The sequence below is a fragment of the Caloenas nicobarica genome, chromosome Z, assembly GCF_036013445.1.
Source record: "Caloenas nicobarica isolate bCalNic1 chromosome Z, bCalNic1.hap1, whole genome shotgun sequence".
Taxonomy (NCBI): Eukaryota; Metazoa; Chordata; class Aves; order Columbiformes; family Columbidae; genus Caloenas; species Caloenas nicobarica.
The window spans coordinates 53,241,407-53,265,085 of NC_088284.1; the positions used below are offsets into that span (position 1 = coordinate 53,241,407).

Sequence of the window (23,679 nt, forward strand, 5' to 3'; positions counted from 1 at the left end):
AATTAAAACAGGACTGTTTTAATTGGTCTGGCTGTTGCCTGGATTCTCCAGGCAAGTGGCTCCTGAAACTTCATGGCATGAGTGATACTGCCTATCCAGAATAATCAATGCATATCAGATGTGTCAGATTTGCTGCCTTACAACAAGCCCAGATCAGCTTTGTGTTCTGGTTGTAAGGGGATTTGGAGATACTGAAATAGCAGAACTAGAAAAAGACACTGAGAACTTAGGTAACTATGCCACGTGGTATTAGAGCTTCCAGAAGGGGCACAAACCCCTCATACTTCATAACCTCAGTCTAAATAAAATGGTGATGGTAGGGAAATAAGTCCTCTTGTGAGATGCACTAATTCTTAATAGTTTCTTTTCCAGTTTCTTCTAAACACCTTAAATGCTTTGCTAGGCATTGTCAGAGATAGGATAAAATAAATCAATGGTGCAGACAGGCTTAGCCATTTTTCCTAATATGTACATACTAGCTTTAACTGAGGGCATTATTTCATCCTAAAAATGAAGCAGGGGGGGGAAGACATCATTCCAGCATTCCACTAAGGATTTTTGCATCAGCTATTTAAAATGGCTTTGATGAATATCTTATTGTATGATTTTCCATGGTCAAACTTTCCTTGGCATCTCAAAACCACAAAAACCTCAGTTAAAATGAATGTATTCCCAACCTTTTTAAGTCTTGCAAGCAGACTGGCTACATGTTCATGCTGCTCTGCTCTGGCGAGGTCTTCTGCTGTTTTCCCATCCTGTTAAAACACAAATTTTTAGCAGCAGTTCGTTCCTTTTGCCCACAATAAAAAAATCATGTGCAACATAGCTCAACTGCTCAAGGCAATAACAGAATTGCTGTCAGATGCAAGTAACTGCTAGCTATTACATGCTGAACAGATCTAAAAGTTTAAACAGTTCACGAAAAGGGGACACATCAGCATATTCGCTCACATGAATAGCAGATAACTTTTGTTTATTAATGGATAAAGAATGACAGTGGCATGTGAGCCACTGGAGGTTTCCAGAAAGCAAGAACATTGTAAGGGATGTGGTTGAAATTGCGTCAGCAAGTATAAAAGAAGCAAAGCTGCCTTCAGCATTCTGGTCTTGCCATTTAATTACCCATGTTTCACAGGTCAGCAGTTTACTATTAAACAGGCTGAAAGAAAAATTGCTCACTACTTTCACTCTTACAACATTAATGCCATTGTGTTGTTTTATATTTTGGTTACAGGGAACTAATTTATGAGCACTTTGCTTCTTTCACTCCCTCAGATAAGAGCTTTCACTTATTAAGAAGTAGTACTGGAAAACTAAGATCTTTTTCTTGAGTTTCTATCTTTGACCTTACTAGCTTTTCATGTGAAATCTGCATAGTCTTAAGTAGTTCCTGAGGTTTCTGTAATTATTATCCCTACATATGAAATAAATATCTTTGACAATTGAGTGTCCACCTACAGAAGCCAAGAAGAAGTATTCAAGCAGTTCTCCTGATGGCAGGCTAGCTGCCCAGCCAGGAGACCACTCTTCCACACAGCAGGAACTTGGGATTAACTGGGATTGGGAGGTTAGGGTCAGCACACCTACTTTGCCCTTGGTCCTCACCTGAGCAACATTACAGCTACATGCCTCCGTGTGGCCATGTATCCCACTGAACAGGCCCCTGACTTCCTTGAATCTGTTTCTTCACTATGGACTTGCCTCACGACCACTATACCCTTGGCTGACCATGGCCAGCAAGCCCAATTCCTGACCTTGACTTAACCTCAGACCTGCTTAATTGTTACGGAATTGGCTGGTGACCCAAACACTTGGCTGAAGCTGGTGGCCATCACTGGACCTGCTCTGCTTGCCTTGCTTGGGTACTATGGGACGACCAGGCCCTTGTTGGTGAGGACAATGTCGCTGTTTGTCTTCCTGTCTGCTCTCAGCTCCGAGCTCACCTTCCCTTATGGAGCAACACCACAGCAAGGGTGTTGCCTGACAAGCATCATTTTTGAAGTCTATGGTCATCAGACCACGGAGTAAACATGATAAGCAGAAAGGCCTATGAGTAGGTGAGGGATACTCCAGAGCATTAGCAACAAGCACCAAGTACAGCAGAAAGAACTCTAGGCCAAATCTACCCTCAAAAAAGCATTTTGAGATGTTTACAATTGACAGATGCTAGCAGTTCAGTTCGCATGTCTGTTGAAAATTAGGCTCAGATCTGGAAGCTCAATTTATTGATTGAGATAACAAGTAGAAAAAGCATTTGCTTCCATGAAAAAGATGTTAACAGAACAAAGTTCCCTTTTTTGTCCAAAACTGTGAACAAGATGAGGATGTTTAATTCTCTGGATGTCCACTGCAGAACGGTAGAGCACAACAAGAAATATAATTTGCATACACATGCAATATAGAAAATGGGTTTCAGTAAGTTATTTTCCTATTCAAGCCTTCTTGAAAAGTACAGCGTATCTATACACTGGAATGGCAGTGTGTAAGCATAGCTGGTATCTGAAAAGGGCTTGGTTACAGGATCCATGAAAGCGTATTTCACACCTGGTGCTAATATTTCGTTGCAATTGCTGACTGGATCCTTTGTTGCAAATCAGACAGCTGTGTCTGCAAGAGCTGGTCATGAGTTTAGCTGGCCATTTGCAAGCATCATCATTCAACATGTTTAAGCAATCTGACAATTTTAAACTTGGTACAATTTTAGAAACTTCTGTGAGGAGAAGCCAAGAATGTGGTGCCAAGTAGCATGTGAGCACAATATAATTTTGGGGGAATATTCAAACACTGGAAATGATTCCATATGCCAGGAACACCAGGCTTCCTAAAGTCACTTTATAACATTCACGCAATCAAATTCAAAATCAAACTAGTCATAAAATGTGCTTTAGCCTGGGCAGGAGACAGGGAAATCATACTGCAGCCCAGTTACTGAACAGTGCTGAAAAAGTTAGCTCCTGAGAAACAGCATTCAGAGAGAAGAAAAACGTAATTAATTCTACTGCGCTGGCTCAGAAAGAGCTGTTAATAAGACTTTTCAGAACAGTTTAAAATGCACTTAGCAAACTAATGCAAAACTGAAATGTTTTTAAAATCACCACATACACTTCCTTTCTTCCTCTCCTCCCTTTCCCTTCTCTCTGCCACAACACAGTTGTAGTAATGGATGGTTATGTATATTCAGTCTGCCAGATTTAGTATCAGCACAATTTACCTCAGTATCTCCTTCAAACTCATCTAAACTAAAGAGATAAAAAGTACTTTTATCTTGGAAAGACAGTGTCCACGAAGGCAATTATACCAACAAAGCCATCATAGCATAAAATAAGTGACACAGCTCCAGAACCATCCAATCATCTATTTGTTCTATCTTATCTCTAGAGTATGTAGTACTGAAAATACAGAGACACAATGGCACATACTAAAAAAAAAAATTTAAAAAAAAAAAAAAAAGAAAAAAAGAAGGGACTAAACCAGGTGACAAACAAAAATCTCTAGAACATCCCACAAAGTCCACTGCATGCACATTTCTTTATTATTAATAGGGGACATGGCAATCTACAATCTAGTAGTTATCAAAAAGTCATTTTTAGATGCTAAGCTTGTTCAAGCCTCCTGTTGCATGAGATCGACAGTGGAAAAAAACAGAGAGCTAAATGTACAGAAAATCAACAACAATTTTCATATTTTCTATCAAATGGGTAAAGAAAATGAAACAGAAGTTTTCTCCTTCTTCCCTCCATTTCAGCCATCTCAGGGATACCTTGTAAGGAGAAGCTTTGAAAAACTTGGACTCAACTAAAATCTAATCACAACATAATTTCAATAGAGTAATAGTTACTTCTGAGCAGAATGCATTTGTTATGGTGATAGCAATGTAAACTGATTCAATGCGTCTGAAAATAAAACACAGGTAATGGTGTGTATGATGCCTATAATGTATGTATGAGGTGTGCATGGCAAAAGACACTTCATTCCTGCTGTGGACATGTCAGCTAGGAGAAGGACGTTTCTCACCTTAGTGAGAATGAAAAATACCTTCAGTGGTGCTAACTGGAGGCAGTGGTGCTGACTGATCTGTCATAAATTATTTGTTTTACAAGGATAGTTGCATGCTAGTTCACTCATCCATGCACCCACAGATCTCCCACAATGAAAATAAAAACTTTTTAATTCCCTGAAAGCAAGAAAAATATTTAAGATATATACAATACATTTGTATGGTAACTGTATGTGATGTGAAATGACGTATATCTTAATGACAGCGGTGCACTGCGCCTACAGAAAACGCAGTGCTACCAGTAATTCTTGGGTGAAGAAATTCTTAATTGTAGATGAAGTGGTAGCTGTACTGTGCTTTAATCAGTTTCAAATGCAGCTGTAAGAAGGGAACAAGTGGACAACAGGGATTGCTTTTCACACCATGGACATATAACAGCCTAACATTTTTTTTTCCTTAAATTTCAAAATGTAATTATATTAAACCATTGTCCTTTTTTCCCTCTCCTCTAAGGGATGAATGAGTTTCCTACTATCATACATCAAAGAAGCAAGAAGCATAACAGTATCTCTCAATACTTACACAGGTTAAAGCTTCTACGTTGGCACCAGTAAGACACAGGAACCGGACAACATCAAGAATGCCATTGTTTGCTGCCAGATGTAGAGGTGTTCTTCCATACTAACATGGGGAAAAAAGTGTCATCGTGTTAGCCAAAGAACTTCACTCCAAATTTCATTACTAATAATCAAACATATTGTACAATTACATATACAGCAAAGGTCTTGCAAAACTGTAAGAAAAAATACTTTCGATTACAGCTTAAGCACAAGTGCTTAAACCTCATTTAAAAACAAAGGCTAGATTAACTACTTAAAAAATGGGAAACAATTTTATAGGTAAATCCCCAACAACTGTGGAGGAATCTTTTAAAGTTTTTTGGCTACACTTGAGAATGTCTTTCTAATTCCCAATAAATTTAATTGCATTCTGCTTAATTAAATATGAACCAGTTAAGCAACACTAAGTCTTTAACCTTTAAAGCTCTGGATTCTATTTCAATCTAAGTATTGCTGAAGATTATGCACCTGCAGTCTCCTCCCTTTCACTCAAAGGAATAAAAGGGACGAACGCAATAAGTCAGCCTGAAAGAATCTGTGCTTTCAGTGACATAGGGAAAGTGCTGTAAGTATTGCTTCCCAATTTTTGCTTTTCCCCCTGAATATTTCCACTGAAAACAGGTCCTCATGGCATCTACTTCTTGTTTTTCATGATCAGAGCTACTGTTGTAAATATCACTACTATGTATTCTCTGGTTACAACTCCTCTTACCATTACTTCACATATTTTCATGCTTTCAATACTGCTCTCCCCATTTCAATCCTACATTCAGAAGCAAACTCACGAAATTAATTAATGAAAGAGTATTTGAAAGCAAAGCTAAATTTCGGACAACTGGAAACTGAAAAGATGTTCCAGCGCCTCAAAACTCTACACCTCAATGCAGATAGCATCCTGCTGTGTATCAGGGATAGTGTGGCCAGCAGGACCAGGGCAGGGATTGTCCTCCAGGAAAGACACTGAGGTGCTGGAGAGAGTGCAGAGAAGGGCAATGAAGCTGGTGAGGGGCCTGGAGCACAAGTCTGATGAGGAGCGGCTGAGGGAGCTGGGGCTGTTCAGCCTGGAGAAAAGGAGGCTGAGGGGAGACCTGATCGCTGTCTACAACTACCTGAAAGGAGGGTGTAGCATGGTGGGTGTTGGTCTCTTCTCCTGAGTAACAAGTGACAGGACGAGAGGAAATGGCCTCAAGTTGTGCCAGGGGAGGTTTAACGTTGGATATTAGGAAAAAATCATTCACAGAAAGGGTTGTCAGGCATTGGAACAGGCTGCCCAGGGAAGTGGTGGAGTCACCATTCCCGGAGGTGTTTAGAAGATGTGCGGATGTGGCACTTAGGGACATGGTTTGGTGGTGGACTTGGCAGTGTTAGGTTTACACTTGGACTTTATGATCTTGAGGGTCTTTTCCAACCTAAATGATTCTGTGATTCTACGATTCTAAATAAATGTGTATAATCTTCTACTGCAGTCTGTGGAAGAAATAAATGGTGCCTCCAACTGGTATTATGTATATGTGGGACAATGCCAGATGTGAGGACCAAGGATAAGCTGCTGTTGTGTTAATGTACTCCCATTACAGGGCTGAAGAGGACCAGCAGAAATAGAGATTCTTTATTTGATTAGACCCAAACTTAACCTTTCAAATAAAGAGCATTCTAAGTATCACTTTAGCATACACGACTCCTAAAAAAATAACGGGACACAGACTTTAACCACGGCTTCTGTGGCCATGATCCCAACCCCACTGAACACTGGAACACTGATTATCTTTCCCACCGGGTGCTTGTGGCCACTGATCCCAGCTCAGCGCTCCCTGTTATAAAAACAGATGCTAAACCAGACTTGTGCTGCATTAACTCACTTTCCTCAAAATGTGTTCTTATCTGTGGATCTGGATTTAATTGCCTAGTCAATCAGGTTTAAGGTCAGAGGCAGGACTGGGGAGCTCATTACTGTAAGTTTTTTCACTTGGCAGCTGATAATTTTAACTATTAAAATCAAAACTGATTGCACTGGACAACCCTCAAGACGAAAGCCTCACAACTTTCTTTAGCTGGATAATACAGAGAAGGTCAGTGCTTTGGTAATAAATCAAAGTGTTAGTTAACAAAATGTTATTGGCAGAATATGTACTTTTCCAGAAAAAACATAGGAGCTAGAATACCTGAATGAAACAAGCTGCAGACAGCAACATAAAGACTCCTCTGAATAAAGTCTAATCTTTGTAGTATGTAAGAATTACGCAGGGCAGAGAAAGACCCTCAGAGCTAAATATCAAGCCTAAGCCCCATTGCCTGTCAGCAGAATCCAAGGGCTGACCTCGACCTGTTCAAACTAACCAAAGCAAAGTTTCCTGAAACAGCTTACTTTTCTCTTAAAGACCTCTAGGAGGTAAGCCAGGATGTTAAACCTGTAAAGCACCACATTCAGTTATCTCATATACTGCAGCACTAGCACAACAGAAGAAGCAAACATGGCACCAGTATGTCGAAGTTTACAAACCGGCTACATTCTACATTCTACATACTACATTCTACATACTACATTCTCTTTGGAAAAGCACTTACAACAATTTTGGACAGTTCACATTTTTAGCAGTAATCCAGTGGTATGTACTGGAATCAACATTTTTAGGGTTATAACATTTACCAAAGTGTTCCTGCAATTGTCACGTGGCTGTGAAATGATGATGAGAAGGTACCCAAAAAGCATTTTACTCAGGCTAATGACTTCGATTTTTGAAAATAATTTTACATTTAACATTTTAATTCTGAGGTGTCCTGTACCCTTCCAGTGACACTTTGTTTATTAGATAAATTAAAGCTATTCTACTGAGATAAATGATTGATTGGGATTTATTTTAATAAATCAACTCAATGCAGAAAAATATAAACCAGCCAATATGACACTTATTTTTATAATAGAGAATAAAATCTGCAGTTGAGTTAAATCCCTTGTTAGATGACAGTGCAGATCTTTTCACATAATTTGGAAGAATTCAAAGCAGATTTTTCACAAAAAAGTACCAGTCTTCATTTCCGTATATAAATTACTGTTATTAAATCACATCAAACCAAGACCAGCAGCAATGCGTTTCACCTGTTGTTCAGCGCCTACATGTAATCTGCACAAAGCAAAGCTACGCAGCTAGGGAAAGAGGTTGGCATATACTTCAACATTAGAATTGCGTGGCGAAATTCACTTGGGCTCTTTCTTCATATATCTTTAACCACCCATTCAACTGAAACAGGTAAATTTGTGAGGTGAGTCATTTAATGCTTTGCCCTTGGCCACTTCAAGAGGTAAAAAAAGGAAACACATTTTTCATATCAGAGAACTGGAAAAGGTCATCTGATCAACAGGTGAGTTATTAAACCAAGTAGTTCAGTACCCGTATTCCATTTACCTTATTAGTGACATCCAAATTACAACTTGCTTCACAGAGTGCCATCACAATAGGAACATTCCCATCTTTGCAGGCCACATGCAAGGGGGTGTTGCCATGTCTGTCTTGGAAATCTACAAAACATCCTTGACTGATGAGAGTTTTAACTACTTCTATTTGACATCTTCTCACAGCAAGGTGGAGGGCTATGTGGCCATCCTGAAATCACAAGGTAACTTGTGAGATACAAAAATGCTAAACATCAAAGCATGTTGCAGAGTCACAATCATTTCATGTAACCGAGTGCATCTCCTAGCCTCAAGAATCACAATGTTTTCTATTTTTATTTTGAGGGTGGAGGCAGGGAGATGCACAGTATTTGTCAGAACAAATCAGCTATGGGATGAAAGCAAATTTCTATTAAGCCACTGGGCTTTGCAGTAGAACGGATGAAATGCAAATACACATTCTCTACTGATAACTTCCCTAGGAGGTGGGAGAGTGAACAATTCTAACAACCAGCTGCACAGTGTAAACTTCTCTAGTGTTTATTGACAGAAGTTAGTGATGCCAAAGTCATGCAATCTGTTCAGTGATAAGTAACTTTAGAGAGAGAGCTTCCTCTCTTTGTGGAACAGCTTAAAGAGACAATGTGACTGGAAAAAACAATTTAACTCTTTTAGAAGTAAAAGTACTTTTCTGAATTTGCTTTAATAACTATTTAGTAACTATCAGCAATAAAGGTAGCTAAAAGAACAAGCATACCAGAAGTCCAAGCAACAGAACAGAAATGGGTGGAAATAGGTGTGATTTATCTAACCCATAAGAATCAAAGGCAAACAGTAAATTTATCCTTTTTCTTTAAAGTTAATAGTTTGCTGCCAAGTACAGAACCCAACGTTCCTGACATTTTCATATAGTGTTACTCATAAGGTGATAATTGATAAGGTGATAATGAATCAGCAAAAACCCAAACGTGGAAGAATAATCCGTGGGCAACTTTAAAGACTTACTGGTGTCATAAATAGTCTCTGTGTGAACCGCTCAGAAAACCCACATCATGGAAACAACACTGGCTTGCAGCATTAAAATGAAGCAATTCAAAGAAATGGCTCTGTGACACCTCTGATCTCTGGACGTAATTTGTGATCAAAACCAACTCAAACTAACCTTGTCTGTTGCATCAAGGTCAGCCCCGTGTTCCGCCAAGCATTCAACAATATCATGGTAACCCCTAGCAGATGCTGTCAGGAGCGGAGTCTCCCCTTCTTTGTTTTTAATGTTCACATTGCAACCTGCTTCACAGAGTGCTTTGGCAACAGAGTAGTAGCCATGCCAAGCAGCACAATGCAGTGGGGTTTCTTCTTCCTATCAAATGGAAAATAAAAAAACCCAACAGACCTGAACCAAATGCCAGGAGGAAGAATTCCTCAGCTTAACTTAGAAAGACAGAAAGATGACATGAAAGAAAAAAAGACAGTCTACTAGGTAAGCCCTTTAAAAGGATGTTGTAATTTCTAATACTGACATTCTCAAAGCAAGAATAACTCCTGCCAATACACCAAGCACTAGATTTTCAGCATTACCTGGATCCTGAGAGTCAGTATTTTTCACCATAAAACTACCAAACACCTTGGATGTCAGCAACTTTAGTATAAATGTCTTCATGCTCTTGAAGCTAACTACCTTGGTTCTCTGACCTGAAAACTGATCCTTATTCACATGCAACTTCTACATCCTGTGTGCTGAGGGACTAATCCAGTGTTTAAAACAGTTCGGTCACCACGGAGATGCAAATCCCACTAGACTTGCAGTTTGAGGCAGATCACTCCGACTACCATGTTCAAAAAACACCTGATAATGAGTCAAGAGTATAGGCAGTGACCTGGATACTTAGAAACCCAAGTCCTTTAAATGCAGAACACAACAAGCCTTTGAAATTGCAACCATTTTGAGTTTAGTTGTGACTGAAGTTCTAATTTGCTTTTTGCTTGAACCCAGGAAGCTTCAAAATATTCACCTTCAATCTCCTTGTACTTTGTAAAAGTTATGTGGGACATCATTAAGGAAGTCTAGTGTTTTACAAAAATACGCTATTGAAAGTAGCCCACTGAAAAGCAGGGAGGATTAAAACCCACCAAAAAAGTCATTCTATCAGAGACTAAAAAATGGGATACCTTTCTGTACCTGGCAAATATACACCAGGAGACAATCCGTGCTAATATTATAACATCAGGGCACTTGGACTGTATTCAAGATTTCTGTAAAAACTGAGGAAAAAGAAATAGTCAAATAGCACGTCCTGTGGTCCCTTGGCCTGCTGCTGCATGAACAATATAAAGGTAGTCCTAAAGGATGCAGCACTTGGAGAGGCTTGTGGAACTCACACACACAGTTAAATTTGGGTCAAATGGATTTTTTTTTCTGTCAAGCCTTTTCTTTCCTGTTTTCTTAGAGGAGTTCAGAGCTCTAAAGAAGCCCTCCTGAGCCCTCCTCTCATTTCCAAAAATGAGTGCTTAACACTTCAGAAAAGTCCTGTGATGACTAAAACCAAGATGACGTCAAGGCAAAAACTAATAAAAAGCTTTAGTTGAACTCAGAGAGCATATACCACCACCCATACCTTTGTGATGTTGAGTTTCTCCAGCTTAAAGCTTTCATTTTCGAGACAACCTGTGTTTTATAACAGTAGTTGGTTCATGTACACTTTTTTTTGCATAGTCTTCATCTATTAAGAGGTATCAAAACCTCCATAATTCTGCTACTTTTTTCAAATGCAAACATGCCAGAGGCTGCAAGGCAACATGAAGAGTTTTGACCACTCATACTAAAGCCTTATTGACAGAAAAAAAAGAGAGTGCCCATGACTCACCTTGTCTTGAAAGTTTGGATTGGATCCAATGCTACAGAGAAACTGAACCACATCCACATGCCCATACCGAGCTGCGACGTGGAGAGAGGTCTCCCCAGACTGCAATTACAGAAGAACATGGTGGTGTAATTCCATATGTCACCCCAAGATACACGGCGCTGTGTACAGCGTGAATGCCTGTGTGCTGCAAGGGGTCTCCTCCCTCCCTCCCCACAACCTGGTGGCACAGCTGCGGTCAGCAGAGATCTCCCACGCGCAAACCATAGCTGAACGTGACAGACACACCAACACCTGACAAGGTACGTCTCCAAAGACCTTCCTTTTTCAGAACTTGTTTTCCTACTTAGTTTGGTCCAGGTCACAGACACAACGGGATTCCTGAGCAATATGAGGAGGCAGCTGCGTGTGCAACCAGTGTTGAAACAGATGTCCTATTTCTATTTACACTATTTCCATATACACTCCACCACCCTGTGTATACAGATGTAAGCAGTTGGCCTAACACCTTGGTATATCCTGACATATTTCGGTGATTACATGTTATTATTTGCAACCTTTTGTTGAAATTATATGAAAAAGAAACAGTATTTTTATTAAGAGAGTAACCTGTTTCCTAGTAGCCCTATCGCGAGTTGAACACTACTTCTGCTCATGCACATTGCCTCGCACTAGTTCCCTCAATAAAGCAAACTGTGTTTCACAAGTATAACTGCCTCTGTACTGGAGCTTTGGCTAGGATAAAAACATCACTACAGTATAAGATTTTAACAGCAACTAGTTTCTAGGGCAGATGTTGCTCAAGTAACACTGCTAGAGAAAAGGTAAGTGCTCATCAGCTATAAATTGTTAGGCTTCATTATACTCAATAACAGTCAAATTTACTTGTCAGACAAAAGTGATTTTTGAGCAAGAGGAATGAAAAAACAGAATCACGATTTTACCCTGAGCTCCAATCAGAAATCTTGTCTCCAAGTGAAAATTAATTTAGATTTGTACTTCCCCACCTACCCACCGTGTACTCACCACATTTAATATGCACGCTTGGTTAACATTTGTCAGGAAAATAATCAGTACATCCAGCTACTTTAAAGCTGTGTTATCACAGCCCTATATGTCACCTTATACAACCACACTAAATCCAGTCACAATCCTGGAATTATGGCACAGCTGAAAACCATTTCAATTGAAAGACCTCTATCTTCGCTAAGATGAGGTTACAAAAAAAGGCTCTCTGCAAGAAAAATGAAAATATTTTTTTTCTTACCTTATCCTTAACATCCAAAGGACATTTATTGTCATTGAGAAATTTCAGCGTTTCTACATGACCATGTCGAGAAGCCCAATAGATTGCATTAGATCCAGCCTGTCAAAAATACGTGATTGCAAGTTATTGATCAATACAGAATCCTAATTCTAAATTTTCAACTGAGGCACATATATGCACTTAGATGTACACAGCTATATTGAACAGCTACTCAAGCATATATGTACATATTTACCTTTTTTAAAAAACACTTAAAATTGGTTGTACAACCCCACATATCAACAACGACAACAAAAACCTCCCTACGCAAAGATGATTAGCAAGATCACTAACTGTCTGCAAGGATAATCCTCTTCCTCTCGGTAAGGGAGTTTTTTGGAAAGAACAGTCCTGAGATAAAAACCTTTTTGCTGCTTACTTTACCATCTGTTAGACACAGAAGCAGACATTACTTCCAAGTTTGCTCTAAATGAACCCCAGATTGTTAGAATACATTTGGAAAAAAAACTTATTGCAAAGCACACCCTCCATCACATATGAGTTCTAGTTGTGACATTCTGATACTATGATTTCCCATCACTAAAATGTGCATTTATCATTCCATATTAAAGCAAGTTCACCACTGTGTTTTAGGGCAATCACTAATTCAAACTAATTGAGGCAATTTTGTAAGCATGAATTACATTTTAAGATTAGTATCATTCAAATTACTTCAGCTAATAAAGTGATCAAAATCTGCACTGGTAATAAATGACACTATTAAAGAATTGCTTTTATCTTTTTGCTGTGGAAGACAGAAAACAGGCTCTACAGCTCAGAATTTTTTCATTTCCAATAAAACTTGGTCTGAACTGCTTCTCGTCTGCTAACTGTACTGAAAAAAATATTCGGAATGGTGACAAAGCAGAACACTGACCTTATCTTGAACATCAATACGGGAACCGCGCTTTAAAAGCAACTGAAGCATCTGAATGTTTCCACAGCCAGCAGCAATCAGTAGCGGAGGTGTTCCATGCTAACAATGAAATACAAGCAAGAACGATACATTTAATTTTTGAAGGATTAAGAAAAGATAGTGGAATAGAAGACAGGCATTGACGCCAGAGGGACTGACTCTGGATTTCCAGTTTCTAATTAAGCCTTCGGGGAACATGATATGGAAATTAATTAGTCCCTTTGTCCAAAGAAATTTATTGCACAGCAATCTTTCATATTTTTGAGGTGAATTCACATTTAATAAATGATACACCATACACTAAAGGCATGCTTTTCAAATTAGGACTACTAACGTTAAACTCTCATTAGCCCAGTTTGGCAAGGATGTTCCCCTTTGAAATTTCTTTGTATCTACATTTTAAGCCAGATTACCTAAAGCGTTTGCCACACCACCTCAAATACACAAGCCACCAGCCTCATATGGGGAAGTTAAATAGAACTACACCATTAAAACAAAAAACTACAGAAATTTCTTGAAAGGTTCAAGACTCCACCACAGTAAAATAAGAGATGCTTTACTTTTATAATGCTCTTCATGAATATTTCTCAAAGTACAGGGTATTTCAAAACAATGGACCCAATTTCACGATGGCAACATCTCACAATTATACAAAAATCTACAAACGATTTAATGAGTTACCAAGTTTTAGTAACCTTTTTATAAAAGCTCTATGTTCTCTCCACCTGCTGTATGGACAACATCGAGACAATAGTTGCACTTGTATATGGTAATTTCAAATTGGGTCCATCTTTTTGAAATGTCCTATACTATATAACGAAAGCCAATATAACTATTCAAAAGAGTGAAAAATTAGAGCAGAGATTATTTATCCAAGGTTAAACAGCAGAACCAGCAATAGAACTTCAGTCTCTCGGTCTCAGTTCCATCACTACAGCAGCAGTGCACTGAAATGCTCTAGTAGGCAATTCATTTCATTATGAAAATGAACTACACCATCTAACTTCATGTTTACATAACCAGCTTCTGCAATATGGGTCTTTTGTTTCTAACAGTGCTTTGCTAAGTCAGTTTTGGCAGTCTGTTTATTCCTCCTTATTCTGCCACCTTCATCTGCTACAAGAAAAAAAACACCTGCAAACAAAAGCAAAGGCTCATATACCACAGTTCTTGACAATAAATTTGATTTAATAGTTTTTCAAAGGCCTAGGCAAAAAAAATAAACCACAAAAACCCCACAACATTGTGGGCTCCATTTTCAGGTAGTTTGAGAAGACTGAACACAGAACACGTTAAAACTTCTAAAGAAAGGCAGAATTATTTTGCATCCACTTGTCTTTTCCTTTTCATTTCAGGTGTTACATTTCTATTTTACAACCACATTGCTCTTTTCAACAGGGTGATAGCTAGTCCCCCACGCACCTCAACACAGACCCACACTACCTTGTTGGGTTGATTGACATCGTAATTTGTCAGAGATCCCAGAAGGTGCTGTAACCCAGGAACATTGTCATCATTGATGGCATGAATAATAGCTTTCATCACAAAAGAATCTTCCTCATCCTTGTAATTAAAGGAGAAAGAAGAGAAATTGTTAGCTTCAAGGAAAAAATCCTTATCTCAACAGCTGCCAAGACATCTAAAAAATTTTTAAAGTAGAATTTTCAGTCTTTTAGAGTGCTTCAGCTGCAAATCATAATCCTTCATGAAGCATACGGCTAACGCATATGCATATTATTTGAAAACCCACACCAAAGACCCCTGCACTTTTTCTAGCACAATATACTTCCCTCTTCTTACACACGAATCTATTACTCATTGAGGGTGCAAATAGGTTTCTTTTATTACATGTATTTTCTTTTTCCTCCTAGCACTTTCAATAGATGCAATACTTGCATAAAATGAAACTAATTCCAAACATATGTGTGACATCAAAAAAACCCAAATGGGAGTATCAAGTTTCGCACCATCCAGGAATATGACACAGGAGACATAATTTGGACCAAACTTTCATCTGTTCAAATGGACCAGTTAAAATCTAGAACATAAGTAATGAGCTTAGATACCTCTGCAGGTGTAACTTTATTTTTCTCTCATGCACTAAAATGTGAAAGAACTGAAATTCAGTGAGCTAAATTTTTGGATCACTCCCACCTCCCCTCTCCCAAGGTTTCAGATTTTTTAGAACATCAGCATCAGTACAATCCTTGCTGGTGCAACACTGGTGTGAAATGCTCATCCAGTGTTAAAAGGCATACTTATAGCTGGGGTTTGGGAAGCAGGGAAAGGAGGGAGAGAGAGACCAAGAGAACAAAGAGTATGGGAGCAAAACGATAAGAGGAGGAAAAGTGGAAACAAGAGTGCAGAGTGGCACAGGATGGACTCAGGGCAGGTAATATGGATAAAAAGGGCTTTACAGAATTTTTGAAGTTTGAGCCTATTACTGTACAGAGAAGATGATGTTACTCAGCTCTAAACATATTAACATCCCTACTTTGCTGATCACAGGGAATTTGTGAAGCATATGTTAAAACCTGGAGAGTAAGCTAAATACAAATGCTTTTGGATTTATGAGCACTTGTAATTACAAAGCATACAGCAATTGCTCTTGATTACTTAAATCTGGTAGACATATATAATACCACAAACTGAATACTGGCCAACTTTAAAATTTCTTCCTTAAACAACTGCTTGTTGTGATACTACTGTCTAGCATTCATCAGATCTAACAGGATCTCAGTGATTTTGAATATTCTGTTAAAAAATGCATTATTATTTTACACTACACACAGCCATGAGAAATTCAGAAGCAACTTTTTCACATTATAATAGCTACAGTAGAAAAAATCCTCCTGAATCATGCTTCAAAACCAAGATAAGATGGCTTTCTGGAACGTGCGATCAGCTCCGCCATGGTAATTAATAAATTACATTTCAAGGTTTGTGTCATGCAGAAGATCAGACTATGGACAACTGATCCCTGTTGCCTCATGAAATTAATTAATTATGCACATTTTCAATAGCCCAACATTTCTGTTAGAATCATTTCAGAAAATGTTACGTTTCAGATGTAGTAAAAGCATTCTAAGCGTGTAAACACACACTTACCAGAGTATCATCACTCCTAGCGACGCTCATGTTACTTCTGGACAAGAAAGATCTTGATAATCTTTGGCACAAGGATATCAAGCGCACTGATTGCTTTTTAAAAATAAAAAGAAAAAAGCTATATGTAAAGAAAAAAATACAACCAGAATACTTGTGGCAAGATGCTGCTGCAGAGATTTTAAAGGAATACTGTCACATTAGCAAAACAAACTGGTGTTTGTCTTCAATACCTTCCATCTCATTTTTATATCGCATTTGAACCTTCAATCTCTTTTAACATTTATAATCCAAATAGGCTATTCATATGTACTAAGCAAAGCTACATAACATTTTTGGATTGCTACTATTTCACCAAGCTGTTCAAATACAAAGCAAAACAGATTTGTATTATATCCTGTTGTTTGCATTGAAAACATTTAAACATACATATTTTAAAGTATTTACACACAGAAAACCTGAACTGCGTGTACATTAGCCGAGAGCATTCCTTTAAATGACATGTTACAAAACAGTTTAAGAAATTCCTAGACCTATCATTTCACTCTAGGGCAGCAGACTAGTACTTTAGTTTTATAAATACCATAGATGTTCACCTAATGAACACTAACCTGCAGCAAAAAAATTGTACTGCACAGCTGTGTATTTTGTGCCTTGGTCCATAGCTTAGCAAAATCATCCTGTTTCTTGGCAACAAATAAAACTCCTTTTCTAGTAGTAGTGACTTTTGCTGTCTCACATTTCACCTCTCTTCATGATAAACAGATTCCTCATACAGCAGTACCGCCCCTGCTTAGCTTCAGTGTGAATTCCCCAACATGCACACTGAAGGAGGAGGGACAACCATCTTGATGGCTCCTTGCACAGATCAAAGCTTTCAGCTAATACCTTGCCCCAGTTCTGGAAAGATTAAGTGGTGCCAACCTTCTAAACAGGTTGGTAGTCTCGGACTAGTCTCCTTTGCAAAAGAGACTAGTGTTTCCTTCCTACTCTGTGGATTAACTACTGGAATAGTTAATTTTGTGAGGCCTGCTTCAGGGATGTTTGATTTACTGGGATTCCTGTACATGTACCTACACTCGGAAATGCCTTTTCTCTGAAACATTGCCAAGACAGATGATGACAGCATACAGCTAGATGCATAAAACAATCTACACACAAGCATTTGTATGCAGATCACTAACAAAGAAGCCTCCAATACTGCCATACTCAAGCACCTAATTTATTCCAAATGGCAGAGGAGTAAGTTTCTTCTTCCTTCTTCTCCACTCTCAAAGGCACTGATGTTTCCATGGAGCAGGTAATGCTACTGAATTTGTGGGTCACCAGCATTTTGTAGAAGTATTGAATGACTTACTTTCCATTTTCGTCGTGCTGCAAACTTTTTGAATTTCTCCATATTCACTGCAGATGCTTTTCTACTAAGTGCTTGCTGGGTGTCTTTAGGCTATGTGTAAAACAAAAATAAAGCTGTTGTGAAATATCCCACAATTACTACCAGAACCTTCATAAAGCATCTTCCTATATGCCTGTCCTTCAGTGATGACTTCCAGTTACATTATAATAGTATTCTAATCATACTGTAATAATAAAGTAATTTTAAGCACATGATTTTAACATTTACAGACTAGGGGGCTATACAGGTAGAATTTCTTGAGAAAATGCCCTAAAGGAAATCAGACCTTAGAGTATTTCTTGCAATACTAAGATAATTTCTTTCATTATAAACAAAAAAGCCAGAAGAACATTCAGCTTTGTCCTTCAACTCCCTGTGACAGAGGCATTGGATAAGTCCTGTCTTCTGGGAAGATTTCCTGGCTGATTTCAAATGCAGCCAAACTTTGTTTCAGGCTCAGTGTAATCAGCTGGATGCTGCTGGGACCACAAAAAAATGACAAACCCCCTACTTGTGCACCCTTTGAACTTCCTCATAGGCCAATACTAAGCACCAGTTACCAGTGGCTTATACCAAATTTTACATTATTTGACCCCATACTTGAAGTAATTTTTATGGAAAAATGCTGGTAAAAGTAGTGATGGGAAGGAGGAAAAGAGGACATGACCGGTGGGGTAGGAGGAAGAAATCTATACTTTGGCCCATTGGTGTAGAAAAGTCTGACCTGAGATGCTAAAACTGTGAACTGGAGCAGCTGTGGCATAGATAAATATTCTGCTAACTGGTTCTCTGGGAAGTGGAATGGGATCAAATATCCACTGTGCATCCCTGAGACCCGGGGAATCAATGGCACTGAAGAGGTTTACTATTCACCATCAAAATGTGATATGCAATTGCTCCCTCTCAACCTAGTAACACCACAACAGCTCAATCCAAACCAAACACGTTGAGACACTGAAAGAAGAAGGGGACCACCACCCCGCATCAACTGATTTCTTCAGTCTAAAGTGGAAGGAGGGGACAGAGATGACCCTTTTTTCCAACCTAAATAAGGAGATTAGAAGACTGAAAATGTGACAGAAAATTGCCCTGGGTTCAAAGAATGTGTTTTTATCAGTCCAGTGCTCCTTGAAGATTAGCTTGTCTGCCTGAGCATGGTTTTAATCTCAATTGTGGGCTACTTCCTTACTGCTGACTCGTACAGAGGATATGTTAATGAAGTCCACATTCTGCATGTGTTAGTTTTCGTTACAGACAGCTTTCCAAAACAGTAAGTTACATTAAACAAATATGTCAGTTTTCCTTGTTAAGGAACTTGAAAAGTGAAAGCTAAGTATGAAATGAAGAATGATTAAAAACAAGACAGAGAATGAATTACATGCTAACCTTGATCCAAGGATGCAGCAAACTGTCTTGAATAGTCATTCTCTTCCTTTAATAGAATAAAAGAACTATTTCAGATAGTAAAAAATAAATACTGCTCTATGTTTCTTAAACTAACATCTCAAAATATCACGCACTTTGAAATACTACAGACATAGGCTGAACGATGCATACACAAGCGAAACAACTCACTTTGGATCCTTTACTAGAAGTCTTCGTATAAAATCTTTAGCCAGGGCACTAGTATTACTGAAGAACTCTTCTTCAAATTCATAATTCACAGCAGACACATTTGCTAATGTTTCCTGTTTGGTTTCTCCAAGAAATGGTGATGCACCACTTAGACTGCAAGACAGAATATTGCTTTCATTACAAGTTGTAACACTGCTGTTTCAACCCTCTCTGATCAAGTAACAGCAGAAAGTGAACATTTTTCTTTTCTGCTCTAAGACTGCAAAGGTACTTTCAGGAAGATGTGATCTAGCAGGGCAAAAAACTTTGCTGTAATTTCAAAGAATATTGATTAAGATAAAGCCACTGTGGAAAATCACCTACAGATTTGAAGACAGCTTCTCATGCTATCTCAATCCTCATTAATGGCCATTCTGTCAATAATTATACTACTGCTTTTATGATCATTCAACCTGAATCATGCTGTGCAATCAAAATGGTTTGACTTGTACAGACACCACCAAAAACCCAGAAGATAGAATCAGTATTAAAAAACCAGCATTTTTAAGAATCACCCATAGATTTTGGTACTTACAGAATGTAAGTTATTACACCAATGCTCCTGGAGTGAAGAGGGGAAAAAAAAAAAAGGGGGCATGAGAGAAAGGGAAGAGAAACAGATGGAGGGAGAGAGAGGAGAGAAAAAAAAAAGGTTAGAACATAAGAATAATTACGAGGTATTTATTTCAAGTAAGATCCAATAACTTACCACATATCTGCTTCAAGACCAAGAGGCTCATAATTTACTATTTCAGGAGCTAAAGGAGAAAGCAGGAAGATCAGTACCTAGTCAAAGAACAGATCTATGTCACTCTGAGCCTATATATTTCAGAGATAATAAGCTAAGATGCTGATAGATAAACACACCTTAATGTAAGTCTTAAGTTGGAACTGAATGCTACAAATTGCTTATTCAAATTTCAAAATGTTGTGAATTACACACAAATTACATAATCTGTAAATCAGCCAAACCAAGCTCAGCCACATACACTGCTTCACAGACTGAGAAAGAACAACTTGAAGAAACAACAGTTTTCTCACCAACAAACTCTGGCGTTCCGAAGATATTTTTGAATTCATTTCCGAAGTCAATTTTGTGCGCTAAACCAAAGTCAATAATCTTGATTCGAGGCTTTGGTACATTCCTGTCCAACAACATTATGTTTTCAGGCTTTGACAAGGAGGAAGGGAGAGAGAGAAAGAGATTATACAGAGATATGAAATGTCTGACACATACCAGCATTCTTTAACAGTGAACACTCCTCTTTAGCTTCTTAAGCCGCTTGAATTGTGTCTTCAGCACAAAAATCTTGTCTTTTCCTATTACGAGCTAACATGCACTAAAAATTAACTATAGTAAATTAGGATTTCATGTTGGTGATAGAGTGCTATCATTTTCACAGGGCCAAGATTCTACCTCTGGTACCTCTTGCAGATACAACAGTTGCAGTTTTCATGTGGACTGGCCCTAAGTGAAACGTGCTGTCTTCAGGAAAGACCACAGGCCTCTGCTATGGCCATCTGAGCAGTGCTGGGAACTTGCAAGAAAAAAAGTCCTATAAACTAGTATTTGGGCTTGGTTAACATTACTCCCTGAAAGAGGTTTCTTTCACACTGCACAAGCAATCAGGGAGGTATAGCTTGATGCCTTTGGATCTCCAAGATAAACTACAGGAGCAATCCAGCTCCCACCTTTTAAAGCTCAACACACTTTAAAAAAGTACAAAGAGCAGGTTATCACGTATTTTTTAGCTTTATTTTAAAATATGGACTTCGGATTATTTTACAACAAAGATTTGCAGAAACAGAACAAAGAAGATAAAAAGTCAAGATTATCAAAGGAGCCTGCTTCTGCACTTGGTCACTGTACCTAGCGTACAGAACCAGCAACTTAAGTCTCCATAACTTGCCATGTCCTTGAGCTGGCGTGTGCTGAAGAGTTCCTGGAGCTACAGCCATCCTGCTCACATTGTTAACTCCACTCTTGTAGTCATTAAGGACAGCTCTTCGTCATCACCCCTCTTCTACCTCTCTTCTCCACTTACAGGGGCTGATATGTGCAAATATAATTTTCTTCCTTTGCTCCCTACATTTCAATCGTGTACTTTTATTGTTCTGCATACTTCAATTCTTGCTGGATACTTCAATTCACATATTCTTGGTATTCAGCATAAGATGTTTTGTTTTATTACAAGAACACTAGCAAAAATTTACATTTCATATTGTAGGAAATGTTATTTCTTACTAGATTCATAATTATTTTCTCTTGCTGACTGTCATACAACGACCAAATATATTACTGCAGGTAATGAGGATAAGACTGGAAAACGTATGCTTACACTGAAAAACCATTCCCTTCCCTACCCTATCCCCAGAACACAACACCTCTTTCAGAACTGCATCGCATTATAATAATTATGCCTCCTTTTCCTACTATAGATACAGCTGCTGACTTCAGCAGACTTCAGGGAATGTTCGGCTGCCTGCCTCTGAAAAAAGATCTTATGGAGGAAAACATTCTGAAATCGAAACATTAAAAAGCAATAACTGAGTTTAGATACAAAAGCTCTCTTTTCATTACCAAAAGGACATGACGAACACTTTTTCCAAAAGCAAACAAAAAAGTCTCAAAACCAAAAAAAGATGAGGACATTATCTGCTCTGTCTGCTCCATAGAGTCTTTGTACTTAACTCTGTACTGTTTCAATTTAGTACCTATAAATAACGTTCATGTGAACATAAAATGTGTACAATAGAAAAAAAAACCAAAAACAACAGGTTGAATAAAGGCATCCTCTTCAGAACATTTCATCCAGGTCCCACTTGCATTCCATAAAATCATAATCATAATTTTTATTTCAAGACTGCCTCCTCAGAATGATTTAATTTCATCAGAAGTTGCCATTTTCCACAAAGAATCTTAGATTAAAAGCAGATGCGAACTATTTACAGTTCAGTAATTTCTTTTCAGCGGCTGAGGTCTCTCCTGTCTACACAAGTTAGCAAAACAGAAATATGGCCAAGATCTGCACGATGGCAGATTTGTGGCCGATGTTACAAAGGACTTTAATGGATGTTGCGTACAGTTGTCCAAGTTTTTATCTGCTCAACACACCTTAAGGTCAAAGTGGGCAATTTGCAGAGAGTGGAGATACTGAACACCATTAAGTATCTGTTTGAGAAATTCTGTGGCTTCCTCCTCCGTGAGAGATTCCTTCTCAGCCAAGAAGTCGAAGAGCTCTCCACCTGCAACACTTGGAGAGCAGAAGCAGAGTTATTGATGAGCTTGCTTTAACCAACAGGTTCCTTCAGCACATATGTTATATTTGTACTCTAACATCACAAACCCTTTGCTACAACGAAAAACCACTACTGTACTTCAGAGTATTTCCAGCATGTGTTTTAGCTGCACAGGCAGAAAGAAGAGAGGAAAGAAACGAAGAAGGTTCATAAGCACATCTAGACTTTTGCATTTGAGAAAGAGAAACTGAAGACGACTCTTTTCTCAGCTCAGTCAGCAGTCTGGCAGGAGTGATGATAATTGTCAACAGAAAAAGAGATACTGAAGTGAACAGGCAACACGAACTACAGCTATTCTTAAAACACAACCAATCTCCTTTCAGTCTAAGGACATATATTGAGATGACTGTCCACTGTGGTGAACTGTTTTTGCTGTTTATAAAAGCAGCATTTATACCTAGAAATGTCTTAGAGACCACAGAGGTGGTCATGTTATCCCCTGTATTTTGCATTGCATTTATATTAAAAAAAATCAGGAATTACACCCTAATTTATGTTGCCTTTCTGCATGGAAAATAATAACCTGTTCACTATCTAAAGTTCTGATTATGAAAACTAAGGGGATGGACATATAACAATAGCTAAACAGTCTGGGCAAATTTCTGGAAATACATTTGACTTCTTTATCACATCTACTTTTGAAGAGACTTAATCTGCATTATTGTAATGCAAATTGCATAAAAAGTGTATTTTAATGAGTCCTTGGAGCTTTCACTGAGCTGCCTAGATGATAATGTGAGTATTGCTTGGGTATTATTTGTGTTGTAGTATTTTCTGCCTGAAAGCAACTATTGAAACAAAGTGCCATTAAATATAAGAATTATAGAATGGCAGAAGAGGTCATTTTTTTTGTTGTTGCAGAGACAGTAAAATGAAATTCCTAAAGATCAAATGCAGCTCATTATTTTACAGAGGCTGGTCAGAAACATCTTACAAATTGATACACGTGCATATTCTGATGGAAAAAAATAGCAAAGGGTTTTCAAGCTGAGGTCTGTACCTCTGCAGCACTCCGCAATGATGGACAGAAGCCTGGATGGTGATGCGATGGTGGCATTTCTCTTCATTTCCAGCTACTGGGCTAAGAGCCTTACACATCACATAGAACTTGTTTTCGTGTGTTTCCACGTGGATGTTTGCTGCAGTTGCCGGGAGGCTGTTAACCGGTGTGCA

At 38.4% G+C, this 23,679-nt stretch overlaps 1 protein-coding gene across 1 annotated transcript in view; it reads right to left on the reverse strand.

Moving 5' to 3' along the window:
- Positions 1-23,679, reverse strand: part of DAPK1 (death associated protein kinase 1) — a 90,184-nt gene that overhangs the window by 16,458 nt on the left and 50,047 nt on the right. Inside the window, exons 4-19 of the mRNA XM_065656186.1 lie at positions 22,322-22,460; positions 20,248-20,377; positions 19,916-19,964; positions 19,742-19,768; positions 19,168-19,320; positions 18,979-19,024; positions 17,554-17,643; positions 16,200-16,292; positions 14,535-14,654; positions 13,053-13,151; positions 12,137-12,235; positions 10,873-10,971; positions 9,171-9,368; positions 8,022-8,219; positions 4,580-4,678; positions 678-755 (exon numbers count right to left, since the gene is read on the reverse strand). Coding sequence (XP_065512258.1) covers positions 678-755; positions 4,580-4,678; positions 8,022-8,219; positions 9,171-9,368; positions 10,873-10,971; positions 12,137-12,235; positions 13,053-13,151; positions 14,535-14,654; positions 16,200-16,292; positions 17,554-17,643; positions 18,979-19,024; positions 19,168-19,320; positions 19,742-19,768; positions 19,916-19,964; positions 20,248-20,377; positions 22,322-22,460 — 1,717 coding nt within the window. The remainder of the gene's footprint in view (positions 1-677; positions 756-4,579; positions 4,679-8,021; positions 8,220-9,170; positions 9,369-10,872; positions 10,972-12,136; positions 12,236-13,052; positions 13,152-14,534; positions 14,655-16,199; positions 16,293-17,553; positions 17,644-18,978; positions 19,025-19,167; positions 19,321-19,741; positions 19,769-19,915; positions 19,965-20,247; positions 20,378-22,321; positions 22,461-23,679) is intronic.